General features: G+C 39.7%; 2 protein-coding genes across 2 annotated transcripts; both read left to right on the top strand.

Moving 5' to 3' along the window:
* The first annotated feature begins 106 nt into the window (after positions 1 to 106).
* On the top strand, positions 107 to 1,648 carry cox7b (cytochrome c oxidase subunit 7B). Its single transcript, XM_010730842.3, has 3 exons — positions 107 to 249; positions 1,144 to 1,259; positions 1,430 to 1,648. The coding sequence occupies exons 1-3, from the start codon at positions 213 to 215 to the stop codon at positions 1,517 to 1,519; spliced, it is 243 nt and encodes an 80-aa protein (XP_010729144.1). The 5' UTR covers positions 107 to 212; the 3' UTR covers positions 1,520 to 1,648.
* Positions 1,649 to 2,896: 1,248 nt separating this feature from the next.
* Positions 2,897 to 14,901, top strand: pgk1 (phosphoglycerate kinase 1). Its single transcript, XM_019265778.2, has 11 exons — positions 2,897 to 3,072; positions 5,705 to 5,755; positions 5,893 to 6,048; positions 6,238 to 6,382; positions 8,320 to 8,423; positions 8,527 to 8,646; positions 11,016 to 11,130; positions 12,634 to 12,813; positions 12,915 to 13,092; positions 13,917 to 14,015; positions 14,119 to 14,901. The coding sequence occupies exons 1-11, from the start codon at positions 3,008 to 3,010 to the stop codon at positions 14,157 to 14,159; spliced, it is 1,254 nt and encodes a 417-aa protein (XP_019121323.1). The 5' UTR covers positions 2,897 to 3,007; the 3' UTR covers positions 14,160 to 14,901.
* The last annotated feature ends 5,680 nt before the right edge of the window (positions 14,902 to 20,581 follow it).

The following is a 20,581-nucleotide window of genomic DNA, read 5'->3' as shown; positions in this document are numbered from 1 at the left end:
ATATAACTAATTGTTAATTTGTGTTTGTTTAATTTCACCAGAGTCTTAAATGTTTTTATCTGACGACCGTTTTAACGCTTTCAACGTTGAGCGGGTCTGCGCATGCGCACACATTGGCATATATCGTAACATCCGCCGTGTGTACGTGCGGCGAGGCAGCCATATTAAACTTCCGTTCTTCAAGGGTATCTGAAGGCACCAGGCGAGACAACATGTACCGGTTCGCTAAAGCTGCAGTCAATATCACCGGTAAGGGCGATTCATACACACATTTATGTTGATTTGAACTGATATAAACAATCCCAGTCGGTTACAAGTTTAAGCAGCCTGCCGGTGACCTGTGACCGCGGTCAGCGTGCTAACGTCAACAGCTAAGTGCTAGCACGCTACAGTCAATATAAGTCTGCAAATATTATCAATTATCGTCAATAACCTAAATTAGTTTGAGTTTTTTTCCCGCTCTGACTTCTCGAAGTAACATTTAAACATGCTTAGTTTTAAAGATGCGTAGTCGAGGTGTCCTTGTCCGACATGCAGACCTGTATAGTAACGATTAGCGAGCTAATTCATAGTAATGTCCGTTTCCTATGCTCGAAGTTATGCCAACATGCATGAATGGGTGAATATTAATAATTGTGCTACGCTGGATTGTTCAGATGATGACCCTGAAATTTGACACCGATAAGGAAAGGGCAAATGAGGACGGTCTTTTCAGCCTCAGACAACATGCTGAAAGGACGCTGTTATTTCCTTGTAGTCTAGTATAATTATTCACAATAGAAAGAAATGGCCTATTATGACCAATAACAAATGTACGACATGTCACTGTCCTTTGCAATGACTTGCACGGATCTACATCATGACTTTTGGCACTAGTTCAAATCAAACTTTGAATCAAATCTCTGTTAATCCAGATCTAAAGACGTATTTGTTGCTTTAACAGCAGGTGACTCAGTATAAAAGAGTTCATACGAGGCCACCCTGTGTCCACATTATGAATTACCAGGACCAAGGCATATAAAGCCAATTCTGATCAGAATATTCAGCTTTATGAGCATATTATTTCATCACTGCTCTTGTTAGTTATAGCGAACTGCAAAAATGTTTTTTAACCATGAAAACTGTTATGATGTTGTTGTCCAGGTCAGGCAGCGAGGCAGGTGAGGCATGGATCCTCCGCCCAACCGGACTTTCACACCAAGCACGGCAACACTGTGCTGATCGGTGGGACTGTCTTCTGTGTTGCCGTGTGGTCATACGTAAGTCTTTTAGCCTTTGGCTTACCTTGGTGTGACATTGGGTTTTGAATTCTTGGCAATAACTAGGTCTTAAAGAGTCTTCTATTATGTGATGAAAAGTGTTGTTACACAAGAAGCACAAAGATGTGTGGTACTACTCTTGGATAAACTATCTTTCTGTTTTTTTGCAGGTGCTGACTCAGACTGGCCTCACCTGGAATCCGTCACCTGTTGGCAGGATGATGCCTAAAGAGTGGAGAGAGAAAGAGGAGGAGGAGTAAAGAGCCTCCATTACAGACCTACATCCCACCTAATAATAAACCTTCTGGTTGTACAGATCTATAATGTGTTCATACAGTAAATTCCAACATGTTACTTTGTCCAAATAAATTAACTGTGATTCTACTGATCACTCTTTCTCCTTCTTAAGCTTTGTGATTCTCTGCGTGCTGTAGACACCATTTATCTAGCACAGCTGTTACGTTTCTGACTCCCTAAGCTGGCGTGTTATTGTTCAGTCATGATAGATTTTACGCCTGAATACTCGTATTCCCCCATTAACTCTCCCCCACGGCAAAATCATGCAAACTGAAGAGCTTTGTTTTTAATCTGTCCTCCCTGATTTTTATACCTGTTTGTAAGTGTATAGCACAACATCTAGTATTTTTGGTTTACGTATATCCCTTGCTCGGGTAAATGTACAACGCTGCAACCATAGTTGTAGCATTTTATGGTAACTAGTAGAGGTGGAGCAAGTTTTAACTAGTTTAAAGGTTTAGGGTTCAGATACATAAATTTGTGTATACGTTTTGGACTTTTGTTAAATATTTGTTAGTTTCACCATCTGAGAAATTTAAAGGCTGCTCATTGAAATCTGCAAGATGACCAGGGACCCTAGTTGGACCTTGCTGTTTGTAAGAGGGTCTTTAATTAGTATATTTTGTTCACAGACTATGTAACATCTTACTGAAAAGTAACCAGTACCTCTAGGTGCAAATTGCTTTTACAATTATGCTTTATATACTTAATTAATATTTAGATAACAGTACTTTTGTAGTTTTAAAATTACTTTTACTATTGCTACGTACTACTGAGTAGTCAAGGTACAAGTATTCTCAGGTTTTACTTAAGTAAATTAGCAAATGGTGTAGAATTCTTATCAACATAAACTTACCAAGTACTAAATACTTACAGTAACAAAAGATTCATTTAGCAGAAAAACGTTGTAATGGATTATGATTATTGATATATAAATGTGAACATCATACAAGCTACTTTTAATTACTTCATATACATTTTTTTTATCACTTAATATACTTCTAGGCAGTTTGTGATTAATAATATAATCCGTTTATTGATTATATTTTGTATGTTTCTGGAAAGTAAAAAGTAATATCGCCTCTGAAGTGTGGTGGAGTACAAGAAAAAAGTAGCAGGAAGTAGAAATACTCAAGTGAAGTACCCTTAAAAACAGTACTTAAACGTAATACTTCTGTAAACACTTTTATTTCCATATCAATGAAGTTAAATAAGTCATCAGGATAGCGAGATCTTTACGTCACGCTACAGACAGCACCCGGATCCAATCAAATGCATCGCTCTCCTCCCGCTGTAGCCAATCAGATGCCGGGGGTGTGCTCCGTCCCGCCCCGCCGGTCTCCCTCCGCGCAGCGCTAAGGTCACCGCTGTCACTCGGTAGCTAACCAGCCGAAGGAAGCGGAGGAGACCCGGTAAGGAAGGTGCAGCAAAGACTCAGCAAAACAACCGTCATGTCTCTGTCTAACAAACTCACCCTGGACAAGGTGGACGTCAAGGGGAAGCGGGTCATCATGAGGTGAGCGTTTGATTGTCTATCTGACGCAGTTAATCTGAAATGGGATTATTTGACGTTAGCTCGCCAAGTGACACGTTTTAGTCCCCATAACCTGTCCTTCACGTGGGGACAAACTGTCTGGCACTGCTGTAATATGAACACGAAGGCTGTAAAGAGATGGATAACGGTGTGTGTGAGTCAGACAGACCACTGGGCATGAGGCAGGAAGTGAACTTGTCACGTTTTCCATCCATGTTACGTGCCCGTGAGGAGATGCTGCATGGATGGACCCGACCGCATCCGAGCTGTAGTCCGAGCCAGACCTTCAAATTAAAGCGTCAAACCTTCAAATTAAAGTCCAACCTTCTATAGGGTTATACATATCAAAACATTTGCGACATGCTTCTTTTTGAATAAGGAAGCTCAGCAGTCCTTCTGACGTTTTTATATCAGATAGTTTGACTGTAAAACCTTCAAATTAAACATTAAAACCTTCAAATTAAAGCACACTAATGTCCAACCTTTCATAGGTGTAATAGATATCAAAACATTTGCGACATGCTTCTTTTTGAATAAAGAAGCTCAGCAGTCTTTCTGACATTTTTATATCAGATAGTTTGACTGTAAAACCTTCAAATTAAAACTTCAAACCTTCAAATTAAAGCGTCAAACCTTCAAATTAAAGCACATAAACATCACTGCAATAATCCAAGGTTTCATAGGGTTATACATTTCAATAAGTGCGGGTCACACATCTTCAAATAAAGATGCTCAGTAGTCTTTCAGGCTTTGAATTTGGATTATTTTGACTGTAAACCCGTCAGATTAACTGTGCACTGAGTGGTGTCAAAGCTCACATGTTCTAAACATGATAATTGACAGATAATACATCGATTTGATTTAGTGTTAATCAACCAGTAGACTTGAGGCAACAGGCTGTTTTAGTGCCTTGCAGTGTAGGTCACATAGGTTTCAGTCATTTCCTGTCTGGTTTGAAGTACGGTCTCTTTCGCTGGAGGGATGCCCTGCTGCCTGCCTGAACAAAACCTGAAGTATTTTTTTAAATAAGAACACTTAATTTGAAATACAGCACTGTTATTTTACTATAAATGTACTTGCTGGATGTTTCTACACACTGTGATGGCCATTGACGATGGAAGTGCACTCGAAACACTTGACACCGTCTGTGGAAATGTCAAAGAGCCATTTTGGTTTGCTCAGCCCGGTGATGCAATGACAGGCAGCATAGGACAAGGTTCACCGGCAGCAGAAGCCCCCCCATCACACACTGCTCAGTGTTAAAAGGTTACTTAAAAGTTCACTCGTCGTTGTTGAGTTTTAGTTTCTCTGTAGAGACTTAACAATTAGACAATAAGTCACCTCTTATCACACCTGGGGCCTGTCATATCTTGCTGCTTGTGTGTTTTATGAACTCGCAGATTAAGACAGAGAGCATTGTGTGAGCTGCTGGACCTGAATTAGAAATGAAGGAAGGCAGGACGTTGCTGTAGAGACCCAGTGGTGCCCGACAAAAACTCTGTTCAGCAGGCAAATCTAGCAGAGGATGTAGAGACATGTGTGGTTTCTTCAGCACGTTACAGTTGTACAAACATCTTGTTAATTTTCCTGAATGAAGCCCTGAGAATATCAAGAGAAGAAGAAGATGTTGTTTTAAGTCTTACCACACTGCTACCAATTTAATAAAATGGTGTTATTTTTATATTATTTTTGGACATTGTGAGTCCTCACTAGTTCTTAAACAGCCAGTGGCTGTCCAGGTGAGAACTATATACCTGTGCTTCACCCATCAGGGTTTAATCCATCCACTGAGCTTATTTCTTGTCGCTGTTGTGCTATTTGATCCTGTCGTGACTTGGTCTCGGTCTAAATTCTAGTCTCTACGATTTACCGGTTAAATAAAGGTTATATATATTTCTCCAATCAGAGCAGCTCTGGCTCCATTGAAACGATGATGCAAAGCCTTCATCACTATGCAGATCCACACTCAGAGCTACAGATGGAACGACACAAGAGCGGAAAACTACTGCAGTTGTTAGATGATTCTCTCTGTACAGGAGCTTTTGATCCTCTCAGTTGCTGACTGTCGAGTTTCTTCCTAAGACAATGGGTTGCTGTTTTATAGCTGTGTGTGTGTATAGTGTGTATGTGTGCAGGCTGATCATGTGTCTCAGTGCATGAGGTGCTCCGACAGAGTGGGGAGAGGTGGTTATGTAACTGCCGGGAGTACGAGGGATGCAGCATGTTCTCACGAGCTGCAAGCGTGCATCGCTGCATATGCAGGCAGCTCGGTGGGAGTGGCAACACGAAGGCACTCACAATGCCAGTGAAAAGGCATTTAGGATTCCATCCCAGAGCTCATGAAAGTGTCTGAACGTGTCTGTGTTGGCTGTCTGTTGCACTGATGCTTAATAATTACACAGGATGCAATGCAACAGCCGATTGTTTATTATGTCAGAGATTGAAGGGGTGAATGTTGCAAAAAAAAAAAGCCTCAGTCTAGGTTGATAATGTTAGACTACGTGTTTAATTCACAGCCATGCAGGAAACCTGAAACCTGAGAAGTTACTGAACCGCTGTAATGCCTTGAACATCTTATTAGTCTCTCTGGTAATTAAAGTTATTTCTCTTTCAGGGTTGACTTCAACGTCCCAATGAAGGACAAGCAGATCACAAACAACCAGAGGTAAAGTTCAAATCTAACCATTAAGTACAGTTACTTTTAAAGTTGTGTTTTATCCTTTTACAGACACTAAAATCAACATTTGTGTAAACACAGTGCAATCAATCAGATAGAGTATGAATGGATTTGTTGATTTTCAGGGTCAAGGCAGCTGTTCCCAGCATCCAACACTGTCTGGACAATGGGGCCAAATCCGTCGTGCTGATGAGCCATCTGGGACGTCCTGACGGAAACTTCATGCCTGAGAAATACTCTCTGGAGGCCGTCGCTGCTGAGCTGAAGAGCCTGCTGGGAAGGTTAGTTAATAGACTGAATAACTGGCTTCCCTTTGTTTAACACATTCAGTTCATCACTAACTTCACCTCAATTATTACTCTCCTGCTGATTGTGTTAATCCACCCACAGCCTAACTATTTTGTGATTGTGTCTGTCACCAAATGCCTTGCACACACACACATCCTCTCTGGTCGTCTGTGACTTTGCAGGGACGTCACCTTCCTGAAGGACTGTGTGGGTGCAGAGGTGGAAGCAGCCTGTGCCAACCCCGCCACCGGATCCGTCATCCTGCTGGAGAACCTCCGCTTCCACGTCGCCGAGGAGGGAAAAGGCAAGGATGCCGCCGGAAACAAGGTGGGTGTCATATCTGTCTGTCTGCTATAACTTAAGAAGAATATACCTTTACCTTACCTTGTGATGAAAGCCTTGTTTCCATCTGTTCATTCACAATGAAGCCCCACTGAGGTTTGGGATGCCCAAAACGTGTCGCCCTAAAATCAACAATTCAAGGAGTCGAAGAGTTAAAAACTGCAAAAGCATCTTCGAGTCTCTGTCCAGCAGACTTTGCAGGGTCACCTGGAGGAAAATGCACAGTCACTCCAGCTGCAGTGTCCCCCAGAAATAGTCGAGTCACCATCTGATGACATCATAGTCAGGAGTGCTGCAGAGACTCGGGGTTGTGTCTGCAATCTTCTCCCAGTTGCAACCTACTGTACTGCACTGTAGTTAGCCTAACATGATTTGATTTGATAAACCTAGTGCTCTTAGATGGAACAAAATATTGTGTCAGTACCACGTACACTGCTTGCTATTTCCTCAAAGCAAATCTTCTTTAATAGACATGTAATTTAATCTTTTTTTAATTTAATTTTGTCAAAGATGGTGACTCAGAAGAGTCTGCTCACTATAGAAGCACACTAGTGTTTATTAAACAGGAAATGGTAAATGAGAGCGTGACGACAGACGCAGCGTTTGACCTTAATTATCCTGGCCTATCAAATGAAGTCGTGTAGTAAAATATAATGTATTATTATCTATATAATTCTGCTGCAGTGTCACAGAAATACTGTTTCAAGACATTAAAAACAAAACATTTCTATTAATAATATTATCTCCTCTGAACATTTAATTTGTCCGCCAGGATTCAGCTGACTTTGACTTCAGACTGTGTCCAGCCTGTTCACAACTCTGTCTATTTCAGTCCTCTTCCTTTTTTACAATAAAACCAGTTAAAGGTGCAGAATTATTGTTCTGGGATGTTCATCATTCAAAAAATATTAACAGACGTGAAGCGGTTACAGACATTGTGTGTGCCTCGAGAGGAGATGGTGAGCCACTGTAGCGTTCAGTCTGTTTTCAGTCCAACGTGAGGATGAAGAAGTAGAGAATTTGGTGGCACGGAAGAGCAAAGCAGCTGCTAGACAGACAGACAGATGCTGAAGCCGTTTACTGGCAGGAGGAGAGCTTTAGTTTTTAAACTTGTTAGATTTAAAAAGTGGATTTCTCTTCTCTCTCATCCACCATAATGAGTCTTTCTCATTTGTTCTGCTGGGATGCAGATGTAACTACAGAACCAGGCTCGGGACCATCGTCAGACACTGTATAAATGTTGGTGAGTTGATCAGCAGCGTTGACCTGCTGACATTTATCCTGAAGGTCAGCAAGTTGTCTCGACCGGGACGTGTTGCTTTTCTTATCCCGAGGGCCTGGTTGGTATGCGGTGTGTGTGCGTGGGCTGGTTTCTACTGTACAGCTGTACCATATCAGACAGGAATCTCTATTTTTAGTTCATTATACAAACATTTCTCAGAGACAGAGCTGAAATAATCACACTGATGGAGTCAAACAGTGTTTAGTGGAGCAGAAGTTTGCACAAACTCTCCATGTGACAGCATTATAGAGTATGAAAGAGACACTAATGCGGTAGACGTCCAACAAATACAAGAACAGTCTAACACAGCAGTCACTACTTTGTGAACTGAAATGTCTGACATTTGAATGACACTGAAGAGCTCTCCTGACCTTTTTCTGCCCTCCGGTCACACCGTCACGACCTTTCCCTGTTAAAGTGCAGCAGGAACCTGATCCACAATGACCGACTGATTGGACACACATAGATGCACACATTAATCTTGGGATCACTGTAGTTACAGGATGACTGCTTAAACTCATTAGAAATGATTTGATTGTGCTGCCTCTGCTACAGAAAAGTGTCCATGTACTTCTTCTTACTTCATTCTTTTTATATATATGTATTTATTTTATTCTTTCCTGTCTTTTCTTCCCCTCAGACCAAGGCCTCCCAGGAGCAGATCGACTCCTTCAGGGCGTCTCTGTCCAAGCTGGGAGATGTTTATGTGAACGATGCCTTCGGCACAGCTCACAGGGCCCACAGGTGAGCAGGTTAGGTCTGGATACAGCGGCGACATGATGGCGATATCTGAACAAATTCAGAAACATCTGCTGTGTTTTCCTGTGTCGTCCTCTCTCTCTCTCAGCTCCATGGTGGGAGTGAATCTTCCTCAGAAGGCGGCTGGTTTCCTGATGAAGAAGGAGCTCGACTACTTCGCCATGGCTCTGGAGAAACCTCAGAGGCCCTTCCTGGCTATCCTCGGCGGGTGAGAACTGTTCATTTCAACAATTCATCAAGTTCGAATTCAGACTGTATACACACCGGCATCAAAACAATACAAGGAACTGCGTCGGTCAGGATTTGTAGCTTCAGGCACCACAGTACAGCCCAGGAAGTCAGAGGTTTGTAACACTTTGACAGGAACTCTGGGAAGTTCTCACAACAGCAACTTGTCTGATCATGAGGTAAACGGTAGATAGACACCTTTCATATTACAAAGTCATCTATCAGGAATGTTCACTGCATGTATCTGAGCGACCACCGAATGTCAAGAGTCAAGATTCAACCGGTTGAAAGTGGCTCTTTGCTGCATGTCATCCCCTCTCTCACTACCCAGCTCTCTGTCTCTCTACAGCTGTCCGATCAAATAAAGTCAAAATAAAATAAAATAAAAACTTGTATCAAAGTATAAAAACACATAGGAAGATCATGACAAATATCTCCACACACACACACTCTCACTCAAAAGCTTGAGGTGCCATGTACGGGTAAAATGTGTCGTCACGTTGCATTAGAGCAAAAGCTGAGCCAGGTTCAGATTCAGTCTGAACTCTGGAATGATTGAACCCCAGTACAACATTAATGTTTAACCTCCTTCACTGTGTTTGACATTGGGCAGAAGAAGAGGAGAGTGCAGTACCTCCAGACCAAACCAGGCCGAAACGCTAAAACAATCCAGTTCTTATCGGAGATACCATCTGATTTGAACATTGTCCTGTCCCTCTTCTGCGGTTCAGGTGTCATCACACAGCAGCTTCTCTTTAAAACACCCAGATGGACATCCAGGAATAGAGACTATAAGCTCATTATGTAATCTGTGGTGTCACAGTACACTGCTTTCTTCAAGGCCCTATCACTGCACAGCTCTTGGTGTGCAGATAGTGAGCAGGCAGAGATGAGAGGTCACACACACACACACACATGTTGTTAGCATGTTGGATACACTTCTGTTTGTCTGTTTGGCTCTCTACTAGGTCAGGAATATTGCACTTAAGTCATTCTCAATAACAGCAGCTCAGCAGAACATTTTTTGCATGTCAGTGCATTAGTACTTTGTTTAGTGGAGGATAAAGATCAGTTTTGTTTCATCTAAAAACACAAAGATCATTTTAACAGACATAAAACTACAGCCAATGTTTGTCATCAATCAGGACTACAGTGATCACACACCCTGAAGGAATTTAGCTAACAGCATCCTGTTTATCAGACTTATTATTTTTTACAATTGTTCAGTGATAGAAGCTACAAAATGTTCCCAATCATTAATATGTGTGTAATTAAAAATGAGACCAACAGTGATGAAATGAGTTGGCAGAGGCCTGCTTTCTGTGGTTTTGTGTGTCTGTGGAGCTGCAGGTTGTTTTATATTTGGTTGGTCCAAACTGGGTGAACACACAGAAAACACTGGCTGAAGCTGCTGTGAGAGACGCTCTGGTTAACCGCACCATCGTGGGGGCCCACACGCGGGATTTGGCCTCGTGTCAGAGTCCATTTTAGCCAGAGTGTGTTGTGCAACTGTCACTTCTGCTCAGCGTCCAATCACCTTCCTCAACTACACAAACAAAGGACGGCAACCGTTAGTGTGTAATGATCAACGCTGAGTTGGCAAACAGATAAAGATGTGTTTGAAGTCTGCGAGAGACTTTGATCAATGTGTTGTTGGGTAACAGCTAAATATTTAATATTTAATAACACCAAAAATTGTTAATAATGACGACCTGTGGGAGTTCATATGGAAGAGGCTGACTTAGTGGAGGTGTGTTGCTTTAAGAACCAGTAAGAAATCGTTACGACACAATCCAGGAAGTTCAGTTTGAGTAACAGATTATTGCATTTGAAAACTTGTCAGGATCCAATACTCTACTCAACCAACAGTTTATCATACTTATCATGGCGACAACTACTTTATCTTTAGTGTTGACAAACTGCAAAGTTAAGAAGCTTAATGATTGACCTTTTTTCTGTTTTATGTTACTGTTGCATATTCAGTTTTATTTTGGAATTATTTTAATTGTTTTCTAAAATCATTTCTGATTCCTGTTAAATCATGCAAAGCACATTAACTCTGGTGTTCAAATAAAATGTATCACTATTTAATCATCTCTTTTGTCTTATATGATGATGCATTTAAAAATCTTTGGGTTATTCAGACTAAAAAAGCTATTTCTCCTCTGGCCGTTGGAAACTGTTTTTTTTACTGTTTATTGGCGTTTAATATACAGTTTTATTACATTTCATAAACCAAATGATTAATTCAGTAGTACAGTACAGATCAGACCTTTTGTTGTTGGTTCTTCTCTCTACACATATGCTTGTTATCTATACTGATGTGTTCCACCTCTGTCTGTGTTTCAGAGCGAAGGTGAAAGATAAGATCCAGTTGATCAACAACATGCTGGATAAGGTCGATGAGATGATCATCGGTGGCGGCATGGCCTTCACCTTCCTCAAAGTCCTCAACAACATGGAGGTGAGGAACGTTTACAGAACATTAACAGAACATTTTAACTACTCAATATCTCTAAAATATACACAATCTATACTTTTAAAGTAATAAGACTTGTCTTTATCACACACTGTACAACTGCTCAGGGCCAAACAGACAGTTAGTAACTAGCTGGTGAACATAATGGAACATTTAGCAGCGAAAGAACCTGAAACTTCCCTCTGGGGTTGGTGGAGACCAAACACAGAGCTAAAAGGCACTGAATATTGGACTTTGTCATCATTTCAGCTGCTAAAAACCTGGCTCAACCTTTGGCCAGTATAAAATAAAAAACAGGTGACCGTGTGAAAAAAACATCAGTATTTAATTTCATGTGTTTCACAAGCTCAGTGTCGTCATCACGATAACAAGAGCCGACGTGCTCTCGTAACCGAGACTCGCTGTTGGACGTCAGTGGTGTTCAAACAGACTTGGGCAACTTCTTTGTTTGGTGTCACAGCTCAGACTGAGGAAGGTTTGAATAGATACGCTTTTATTTAAAGGGTCAGTTCATTCAGACAACACTCAACAGCTCAAAAAAGAACATATTTGTCGTTGCCATCGGTGTGAATGTGTTGAAATTGGTAAATGTTGGCAAGACTCAAAGTGGTTACATCACATTTCCTGTTCACATACCCTGAAACTGGGACTGTCCTCTTAGAGTGAGATTGTCTACCAAATAGAAGTACGACAAAGAATGATAATACATTTCTGAACGGAGGGTTTGTGTAAAGAAAAGCTCACAGTGTCAGACTTTGTAAGCCATTCTAGATAATCTTCTTCAGTAGAGAGTAGTCACAATGAAAATTATTTCTTTTGTAAGAAACATTGTTGCATGCAAACGAACAAAATTCCAATCACCTCTATTGTTGAGGCAAAGGCAGAAATCTGAGAATCATGGACAAATAAAGCTATCTGCACAGCTCGATACAGCTACAGACTGGAAATGTTGTCTTTTGTGAATTTAGGTTTGAACGTGATTCTCTGCCGTGAAACAAACAAAGCAAAGAGGTTTCACAAGTTAGTTTGAACAAAACCAACGTTCAGTACCTCGGATTTCCAAACACGTCTTTTGTTGTTTCTCCCAGTGACAAATAACTTTTATTCTATCAGTAAAAGAAGTCTACTCTTAGAGTCTAATTGTGACAAAAAAAGCTATCTGTTTTGATACTTTGGTCAGGTTGTTGTAGTAATTGTAACTTTATTTTTGGACTTCAACAAGCACATCTTTAGACCTTCAACAAAATTCATAAATCAGTCAAAAAACGGACAGAAACGTAGTCTATGAAGAATCAAAAGTAAATACTAATTAAAGCGTCAACAATCAGCTCTCTAAAGTCCTCATAACTTGTTCAATACGAAAGAAAATGGGACTCAGTTTCCACTTTACTCAAAGCTCACATCTTGAATATTTTTTAATGTACCAAACACATAAACTAGTTGCTAGCTGCTTTGTGTTAATTTGTCCTTTCCCTCTCTCACGGTCAGATTGGTACCTCCCTGTTCGACGAGGAAGGGGCCGGCATCGTCAAGGACCTGATGGCCAAAGCAGAGAAGAATGGCGTCAAGATCACGCTGCCCGTCGACTTCGTCACCGCTGACAAGTTTGATGAGAATGCAACCACCGGCACTGCAACTGTCGCTGCTGGCATCCCCGCCGGCTGGATGGTGAGAGAAGATTCATCTTAAACTGATTCATCCAGACGGTACAAATTGAAGTTAGACTCAAACGGTGTGAATTTTTATAATAATAACAATTTCCTGTGCAGGGTTTGGACTGTGGACCAGAGAGCTCTAAGGCCTACGCAGCAGCGGTGGGCAGGGCCAAGCAGATCGTGTGGAACGGCCCCGTTGGTGTGTTTGAGTGGGAGAACTTTGCCAAAGGGACAAAGAACCTGATGGACAAAGTGGTCGAGGTGACCAAATCAGGCTGCATCACAATTATCGGTAAGAAAGAAGACAGGGGAGCCTTTGCGTGTCCTTGTCATGTCTTGATAGTTCAGTTTAAAATGATACATAATCGGCCACTGGAGGGCAGCACTACTCTGTCACGCCTCACTTATTTACAGCGTGGCCTGTAAATAGGCGCACCTATTCAGACAATAATCAGCTTTTCTTACCATCATGCACGAGAATCCGCAGTCTTTATTCTTTTCACAATAAAAGCCACCCTGTGGTTAGAGAGTCACATCCTTTATATAAATGTGCAGGAATTTCACTAACAGTAAAAACTATTAACAATTATTAAACTATTAAAAAACTAATTCTGAAATCAAAAAATATATATACAATATTGTCAGTCATACACTGGCGTAATATTGAGTGAATATTTCATTCAGATGCGATCACAGCTCCGAAACAGTCCAGAAGTCTGAAAAAGTCAAACAAGACTAAACAGACTGTCTGAACAGGCAACAGTCACCCTGAAATTTGAATTTCACAGATTCCCTGCTCAGTTTTCATTTGGAAATCCAAACAACTGTTTCATTTGATGTGTTTTATTTTTCAGTGCATGTCGCGCTGTTTTGTTGTATTTGTGTATATTATTTGCACCTGAAGTTATGATCTGAAAGTTTTTGCTAATTTTTGCATCCTCATGCTCCAAAACCTGGGTACTTTTTTCAGTCTTATGTCAATGCAGGGATGATACTTTTTTAAAAATAAAAACACATAGGTTAGATTTATTTTGTGACAGGTTGGCTGAGCTGTGTAATCCTGCTGTCTCAGAGGCCTTTTTTAAATCCTGTATGAATGTTCGTGTCTGTGTCCAGGTGGGGGCGACACCGCCACCTGCTGCGCCAAGTGGAACACAGAAGATAAGGTCAGCCACGTGAGCACAGGAGGCGGCGCCAGCCTGGAGCTGCTGGAGGGTGAGTGACGATGACGAAGACCTAAAAACACCTCAGACCACCTTAAAATGTTGTTGTTTGATGCTGAAGCTGGACGCTGACTGTGTCTCTCTTGTGTCCTCAGGTAAAGTCCTGCCTGGTGTGGATGCACTGAGCAGCGTCTAAACTTCCCATCAGCCCACTGGTGTGTGTGAGAGTGTGTGTATGTGTGCTTGGAAGTGTGTGTGTGTGTGTGTATGAGAGACGTGTCGCTATTCAAGCAAGATTCCTGTTTACTCCTGAAACCTCCTCAGCGTGCAAAAGAACGAACCCGACGCCTGCTTTTCAGCCATTTCATCTTGTGTTCGCTTGTTTAAGTTGTCGTCTGTAACAGGTCGAGCCTTCTGCCTTACTTAAACATGCTGATGAAACTCGTCGAGCTGCAGGAAAATATGAGTCATACTGATGGTTGAAACCTTTTAAGACATACAAACATCAAATGGCTTGTTGAGGTGGAAGTTGTTTTTTTGCTGAAACACAGCACAATGTCACTGGATTCATTTCAGACGTGTCAGGACTTCTGCTGTGTTTCCTTAGAAAAAGGAAGAGGAGTCAGCTGTTCACCCACGAGATACTTAAACACTGGTTTGTATGTGTGAATGTGTGTATTACTGCTCCACTTTTGCGTAGCCACCCTGGGAAGCTGCACCACCCTCAGTGTGATTACATACATTATATATAATTATATATAAATATAGAGTGAGAGAGAGAAACGGTTAATGTGATTTGTCATGTGTATCCAAACGTTTGTTCATGTTAACGTCTTCTCTGGTTGTTGGTTTCTAAAGCGGCTTCGGACTGAGTCGTGGTGTCTCACATCTCAGCTGAGCTGTTGAGGATAATAAAACCATCTCTGTGTAAAAAAAAACAAAACAGATTTTTCTCTGACCATTTCCTTTTTCTTGAGCTGTGAACCAGAATTCTCTCACGACAGTCATCTATAAACTTACAGGAAATCCCTCAACATGACAGTGACAGGCTTTTTTTTCCCTTAAATGTGATGACTGGTTCTTAGTATTTGGGACTGACCTCTGCAACAATGTAATCTTTCCTGTTTTAGGAAAAGTCTAAAATTTCCATATCTTGAAACCCCAGTGACAAAAAGATGCTGCATTTAAGAGCAGGCTACAGCATTATTGTACCACCACAGCTGCTAAACAGGAACAAACCAGACTGTTACTCCTGTTAGGCTGATATAAGTGACACTTGTTCTTCACATAGAGGGAGGATTTTTAATACAAAACATTTTATCATCATTTTATCACTGTTAGTTCAAACTAGCTCCACCTCAACCTGTTTTACCACTCAAAGGTTAATGCATCTATAAGAAAATGAGGAACACTCTGAAAGGGATCATCACCATCATGAATACCTATATTATTATTTTGTCTCTTCTGAAACCATTTTTGTGAACACACAATGCAGTTAAAGAGCAGCTTTCTCTATTTGGACTTGTGTTTGTGTCCATTTTTTTTGGTCTGTACCAACTCCTGAGAGGAATATGTGTCTCTTTACTGACTCCATGTTCTCCAGGTAGTTGTGCTGTGGTACTAAGCAGGTAGTGTTCAGTGGATGCAAGCCAGAATTAATGCTATGTGGTAGCACCATAACAAACAACAAGCTGAAAGGCGTTGTAGCTGTGGTGTGTAAAGCCGAGAGAAGCTGCAGATTAAGGTGATAACTGTGTGAAACCCTTTTCTCTTAGCCTTTTAAGTATCACTACAATACATAACTGTAAAAATATTGATAGCCACTTTAAGTAGCATTTTGTGGAGGCTCATGTGATTATCTTCCTCCTTCATACTTAAACCTCACACCAAATTCTTCAGTATTTGCTTTGAGGTATTGAAATGATCACAATCAAGATCCATGAGTATTTTATTAACATCACACATAACAACAAAAACAAAAACAAACAAACCAAAAGACAACCTTTACTGTTAGCTTCACACAACACAAAGTACAGGATGTGCGGGCTGATGTTCTGCGGTGCTGTCAGTCGTGTCCCCATCAGGAGCCCTCACCGTTTTCATTCACATAATCTGGTTCGTCTGTTACAAAAGAAGGTGGATGAGAATATGTTCTAATATTTATGTGATAGCTTCTACCTGAACAGAACGTCTGATGATCTGCCTGATGGCTTGGTCCCTAAAGTTAATTTAAATAAAAATGTTCTGAGCAAAATTTTTCATTACATCCTCTTTGCAACACTGGTGAAAACTGAAGTCATTATTTTGCCATGTTGAGATCTTTAAAAGTCACAAAAAGCATCAAAGCATTTAATTTACTAAGAGGAAAAACACCATTGAAGATATTAAAAAGTCTTATATATCTTTACCTTGCCTGTCATAGACAGTAATACTATTGTATGTTTTCATGTTTGAATGTGAGTCTGAAGATCTTAAAGAAGATACGTGTTATTGCTGAAGTGTAGAAGTGAGTCAGAGAGAGTTAGACTGAAGAGTTAAGGGTCTCAGAGGTTCCTTTACTGTTTGTGGAGGTTGAATTAATATTTTATTGTACATTTAAAAACATAAGACACATTGTGGTCCCAGTTTTCTGCTTGTGTACTGTACTTTTACTGTACAACTTAACCCTAAGACCAGTTTTTCTCATTTTTATTTTTGTATGTTTAGAAGTGTATACAAGTACTGCATCCTCACAGTTCTCACAGTTCCCCTTTTGTCATCATGTAGATGTAATAGGTACTTAAATATAATTGAAATTGAAAATTTTACTCCCTATTTCTTAACATTTTGAGCTTTTCTTTGATTTGGTTCTAAGGCTGCAACTAACAACTCTTTTCCTGATTAATCAATTAATAGTTTAATTTAATCATCTATTAAATGTCAGAAAATACAGAAAAATGTCCATCACAGTTTCCCAGAGCCCAATTCAACATGCAGTCTAACACTTCGAAATAAATAACAATCCAAAAATATTCTGTTTCAAATTATATAAAACTGAGAAAATTGCTGATACATTTCCTGTCCTGATCCACTAACTAAAAGTTGCAGCTTTGCTCAGGTTAATTCAGTCTGTAGCTTTACTTCTGCTCAGGAAGGCTCTAAAAAAAACTCAGAGCTCAGAGCCTTCTGTGAATAAACTCAACAATTAAATGCTGTTTCTGACACTCACTGTCTTCTTCCTCCATAACTTGGTTCAGGAATCCAGCGTTCTCGTAGTCGTCATCGTCTGTTTGGTGAAACAGCAGTGTGAGTCGGCAGATATTATCTTTCACATTCTCACACCTTAACATATACGACCCGGTAATGTTGTGGTCTATCATCTATAATCATACGATGATTGAACATACCATTTATGTTTGCATAGACACCCAGAGTTTGATCATCCTCTAAAAAACAGAGCATAAAAGTCTCTTAATTTATTTTATATTTTGATGTTTTAGTGTATATCAGTACAGAGGAAACAGTGCTCACCAGTTATCCCTTTGTTAGTCTGTTCATTTTCATACACTGACAATGCGAGTGGAGCGCTATAAAACAACACACAAACATGATATTTTTAAAACCTTTTCTTCAATGTGTAAATAGATATATACATTGATGGACACATCCAGAACATCCCAGCTCCACATAGATACTCAGTGTCATCATGAACAATTTATATTAATTAATGTAATTTATATAAAAGAGTAACTTAACACACTACATGTAAAAGTCAGTAAGCATAATGATAGAATAAAAAGTATAATACTAATAGTATATACTTAAAGTACAAGAAGTGTATGCACTAATTATGCAACAGATTTCAAAATCAGATTCTGGTTAATGATGCATACATGTGTAAGCATCACTGATGTTAAAGCTACACAGCTGCTGAGCAATCAAAGTCAAATAATCTCAATCTCTGAATCTGAATCGGAAACTTGAACTAATATTCAAAGTTATCATAAAATTCAGTGGAGTAAAAAATACTAAAATGTCGAGGAACAGACAAATAAAGTAGCATAAAATAAAAAAATACTCGAGTCAAGTTTAGGTGCCTACAGTACTTGAGTAAATGTACTTAGATTCCACGACTGTCTTTGTGTGTTAATGTCAGAGTTGGTGAGCTAAAGAAAATTTTTGTCTCTAGTTGAATGAAAAATATTTTCTATTCTATGCTTTTGTTTTCAATGTCAAGACGTTTGCTGATCATTTTTCTTTTTTTATGACAAATGACCCACTTCTGGTGAATTTTTAGCCTCTCTACATGAACACAGAATTAAACATTTGCATAAAAAGAATGACCCAGTGCTGTTTTTCTATAAAAAAATTAACTTAAGTGATAAAATGTATAAAAAGAGAAGAAATACTTACACATATATATGTTTTGGACTTCCAGTGTGAGCTGCACCAACATTGTATGAAACTGTTTATATTAAGGGTGTTATACAATGATACATGTGTCAGAAAATACAAATTCTTTCAAATAAATGTTAATTCAATGTGTTAATTGTGTGTTATATATGCAAACTTACCATCTTCGATATTTTGATAGTCATCATCTGTAATACAAGGTGATTAAACTTAAACCTCTTGTGATTCCTTCATCATCAGTTTACTTCAGTTCTTTGCTTTAAAACTGAAACTCTCCAAGAAACACGATGAGCTTACCTGGTGAACAGGGCTCAGGAACTTCACTGAAAAGCAAATCGACAGATGACAGACATGCAATAAACTGGTAGATAGTTGTATGGACCGACCAACAAAATCACATTATATACAAATATGATGACAACATTTCTGCTATACACTATAAAATACTTTTGAAGAATATCGTATCTTCTCATGTCACACTTAAAAAGTCAGTTAGAAGAAAGTGTATTTTGCGCAGACTCGAGTTGATTCAGCCCAACCTATTCTGCCGAATTTGAGACCAAGAGATGAAAAAGAAGTAGATATATTTGGAGCTTTATTTCATCCAATACTAACAGTTATCTCACCACCGGACTGGCACAGTCAGAGAGAGATGGAAAGTTTGGGGAAAAAAACCTGACACGATAACACAAGTGTAGCATCAAAACCTCCCCTGTGGTCGCGTAGATGCTGTGATGTTCAAGTAAACGTAAAAATGTATCCAGAGTATGAAAGTAAAAAGTAGTTTCTTTGAAGGACTATTCTATCGGCTGGTTCTGTGCAAAGAAACTTTAGATCAGGTCAGTTCTGTTTAGTCGTTTTCGTCATGTCATCTTTATGTTCTGCATGATTTGCACCAGTGTAGCAAAATTTAATTTTAAAAAATCAATAATTCCCCTCGCGTACCAAACCTCTTTTGAAAATGTCAGAAGTATTTTGTGCACGTATTTGTGTAAAATGTGGGTGGACATGTTGTGTGTGTGACTGTTAATTGATGTTGATGATGTCATATCATACATACACTGTGGTTGAAGGTATCTGATTGGTCCTGGTGACTGAAAAATAAAACAACAAAAAGGTATCAAAGTTAATGAAATATGCTAAATAGTGAATTACTAATTATCTGGAGCTGTGGTGAGTAACATCTCTTGTTCACTTACCTCTTTTTGATTGGGTCACAGCAAACACACTTCCCCCACGTTGGCTGTCGAGATAACACTTTAATTACTAATGATGGAGCAATTGAAATATCTTCTACTGTTAAATATGTATTTTGCCAAAATGTAGTTTTCTGTCATTGTCATTTTATCTATTGACAGTGACAGGAAAGGTTAACAAGGTCAACGTTAACAATGTGGAACAAATACGTAGAAATACTCACAATGTCTGTGGGTTGTATATTTGATGCTCCTCGTGAATGATCACTATAAGAAATACAAAGCAGTAAAATGGTTACATGTGATCTTTTTTTTAACCTGCAGTCACGGTCAGCACAACACCCTCAAATAGGCGGACGTGTGTGCAGTTACCATTCTTACACATGCCATTTATACAAGTTAAAAGAGCTTAAAAATAATCTGACTGCCCGATGTATGACTGACGACTCGGTATGCTTTAAACGGTGTGTGTTGATCAGCTGTATTTGTTTCCAGCCACCTGTTTCTGCGTGCATGTGTGTGAGGCTAAAACATCAGAGCTGTGTAAAGGCACAAAACAAAAAGAAACTGCATATTTCCATCGCGTTTGCTACGTCTGAGATTTGACTGGTGCTCTTTTTGTAACTTAATCCCTTCTACTGTCATGTTCTGTCACGTTCAAAGAATGTCTAGACTTAAACTTATTTTAGTTTATGGGTCACATATGGTCCAATTTAATCTAAAGTGGGCCAAGTCAGGTATTTTACTTTATGATACAAACAATGTGTCAGGATCTAGAGCTTATTTTCTTTTCTATAGATATAAATAGATATGTATTTCTATTGCTGCTTGTTACAGAAAAATCTTATCTCAAAAGTAAATCGTACAACAGGCTAGACTGTCTGAGAAGTTCGTCCCGTTATCTTCATCGGCCTTTTCTATTCTCTCTATGACCACCTTTATCAGCTTTATCATCATAATGCCATGCAAGTCACTCACATGTTTTCACGGTTCAGTGTTCGCAGGTCGGGTAATCAGGTTTCAGTGCTGT

This window comes from Larimichthys crocea, chromosome XXII (assembly GCF_000972845.2).
Source record: "Larimichthys crocea isolate SSNF chromosome XXII, L_crocea_2.0, whole genome shotgun sequence".
Lineage (NCBI taxonomy): Eukaryota > Metazoa > Chordata > Actinopteri > Sciaenidae > Larimichthys > Larimichthys crocea.
Note: the sequence above shows the minus strand (reverse complement) of the source record. Positions and strands in the feature narration are given on the sequence as shown.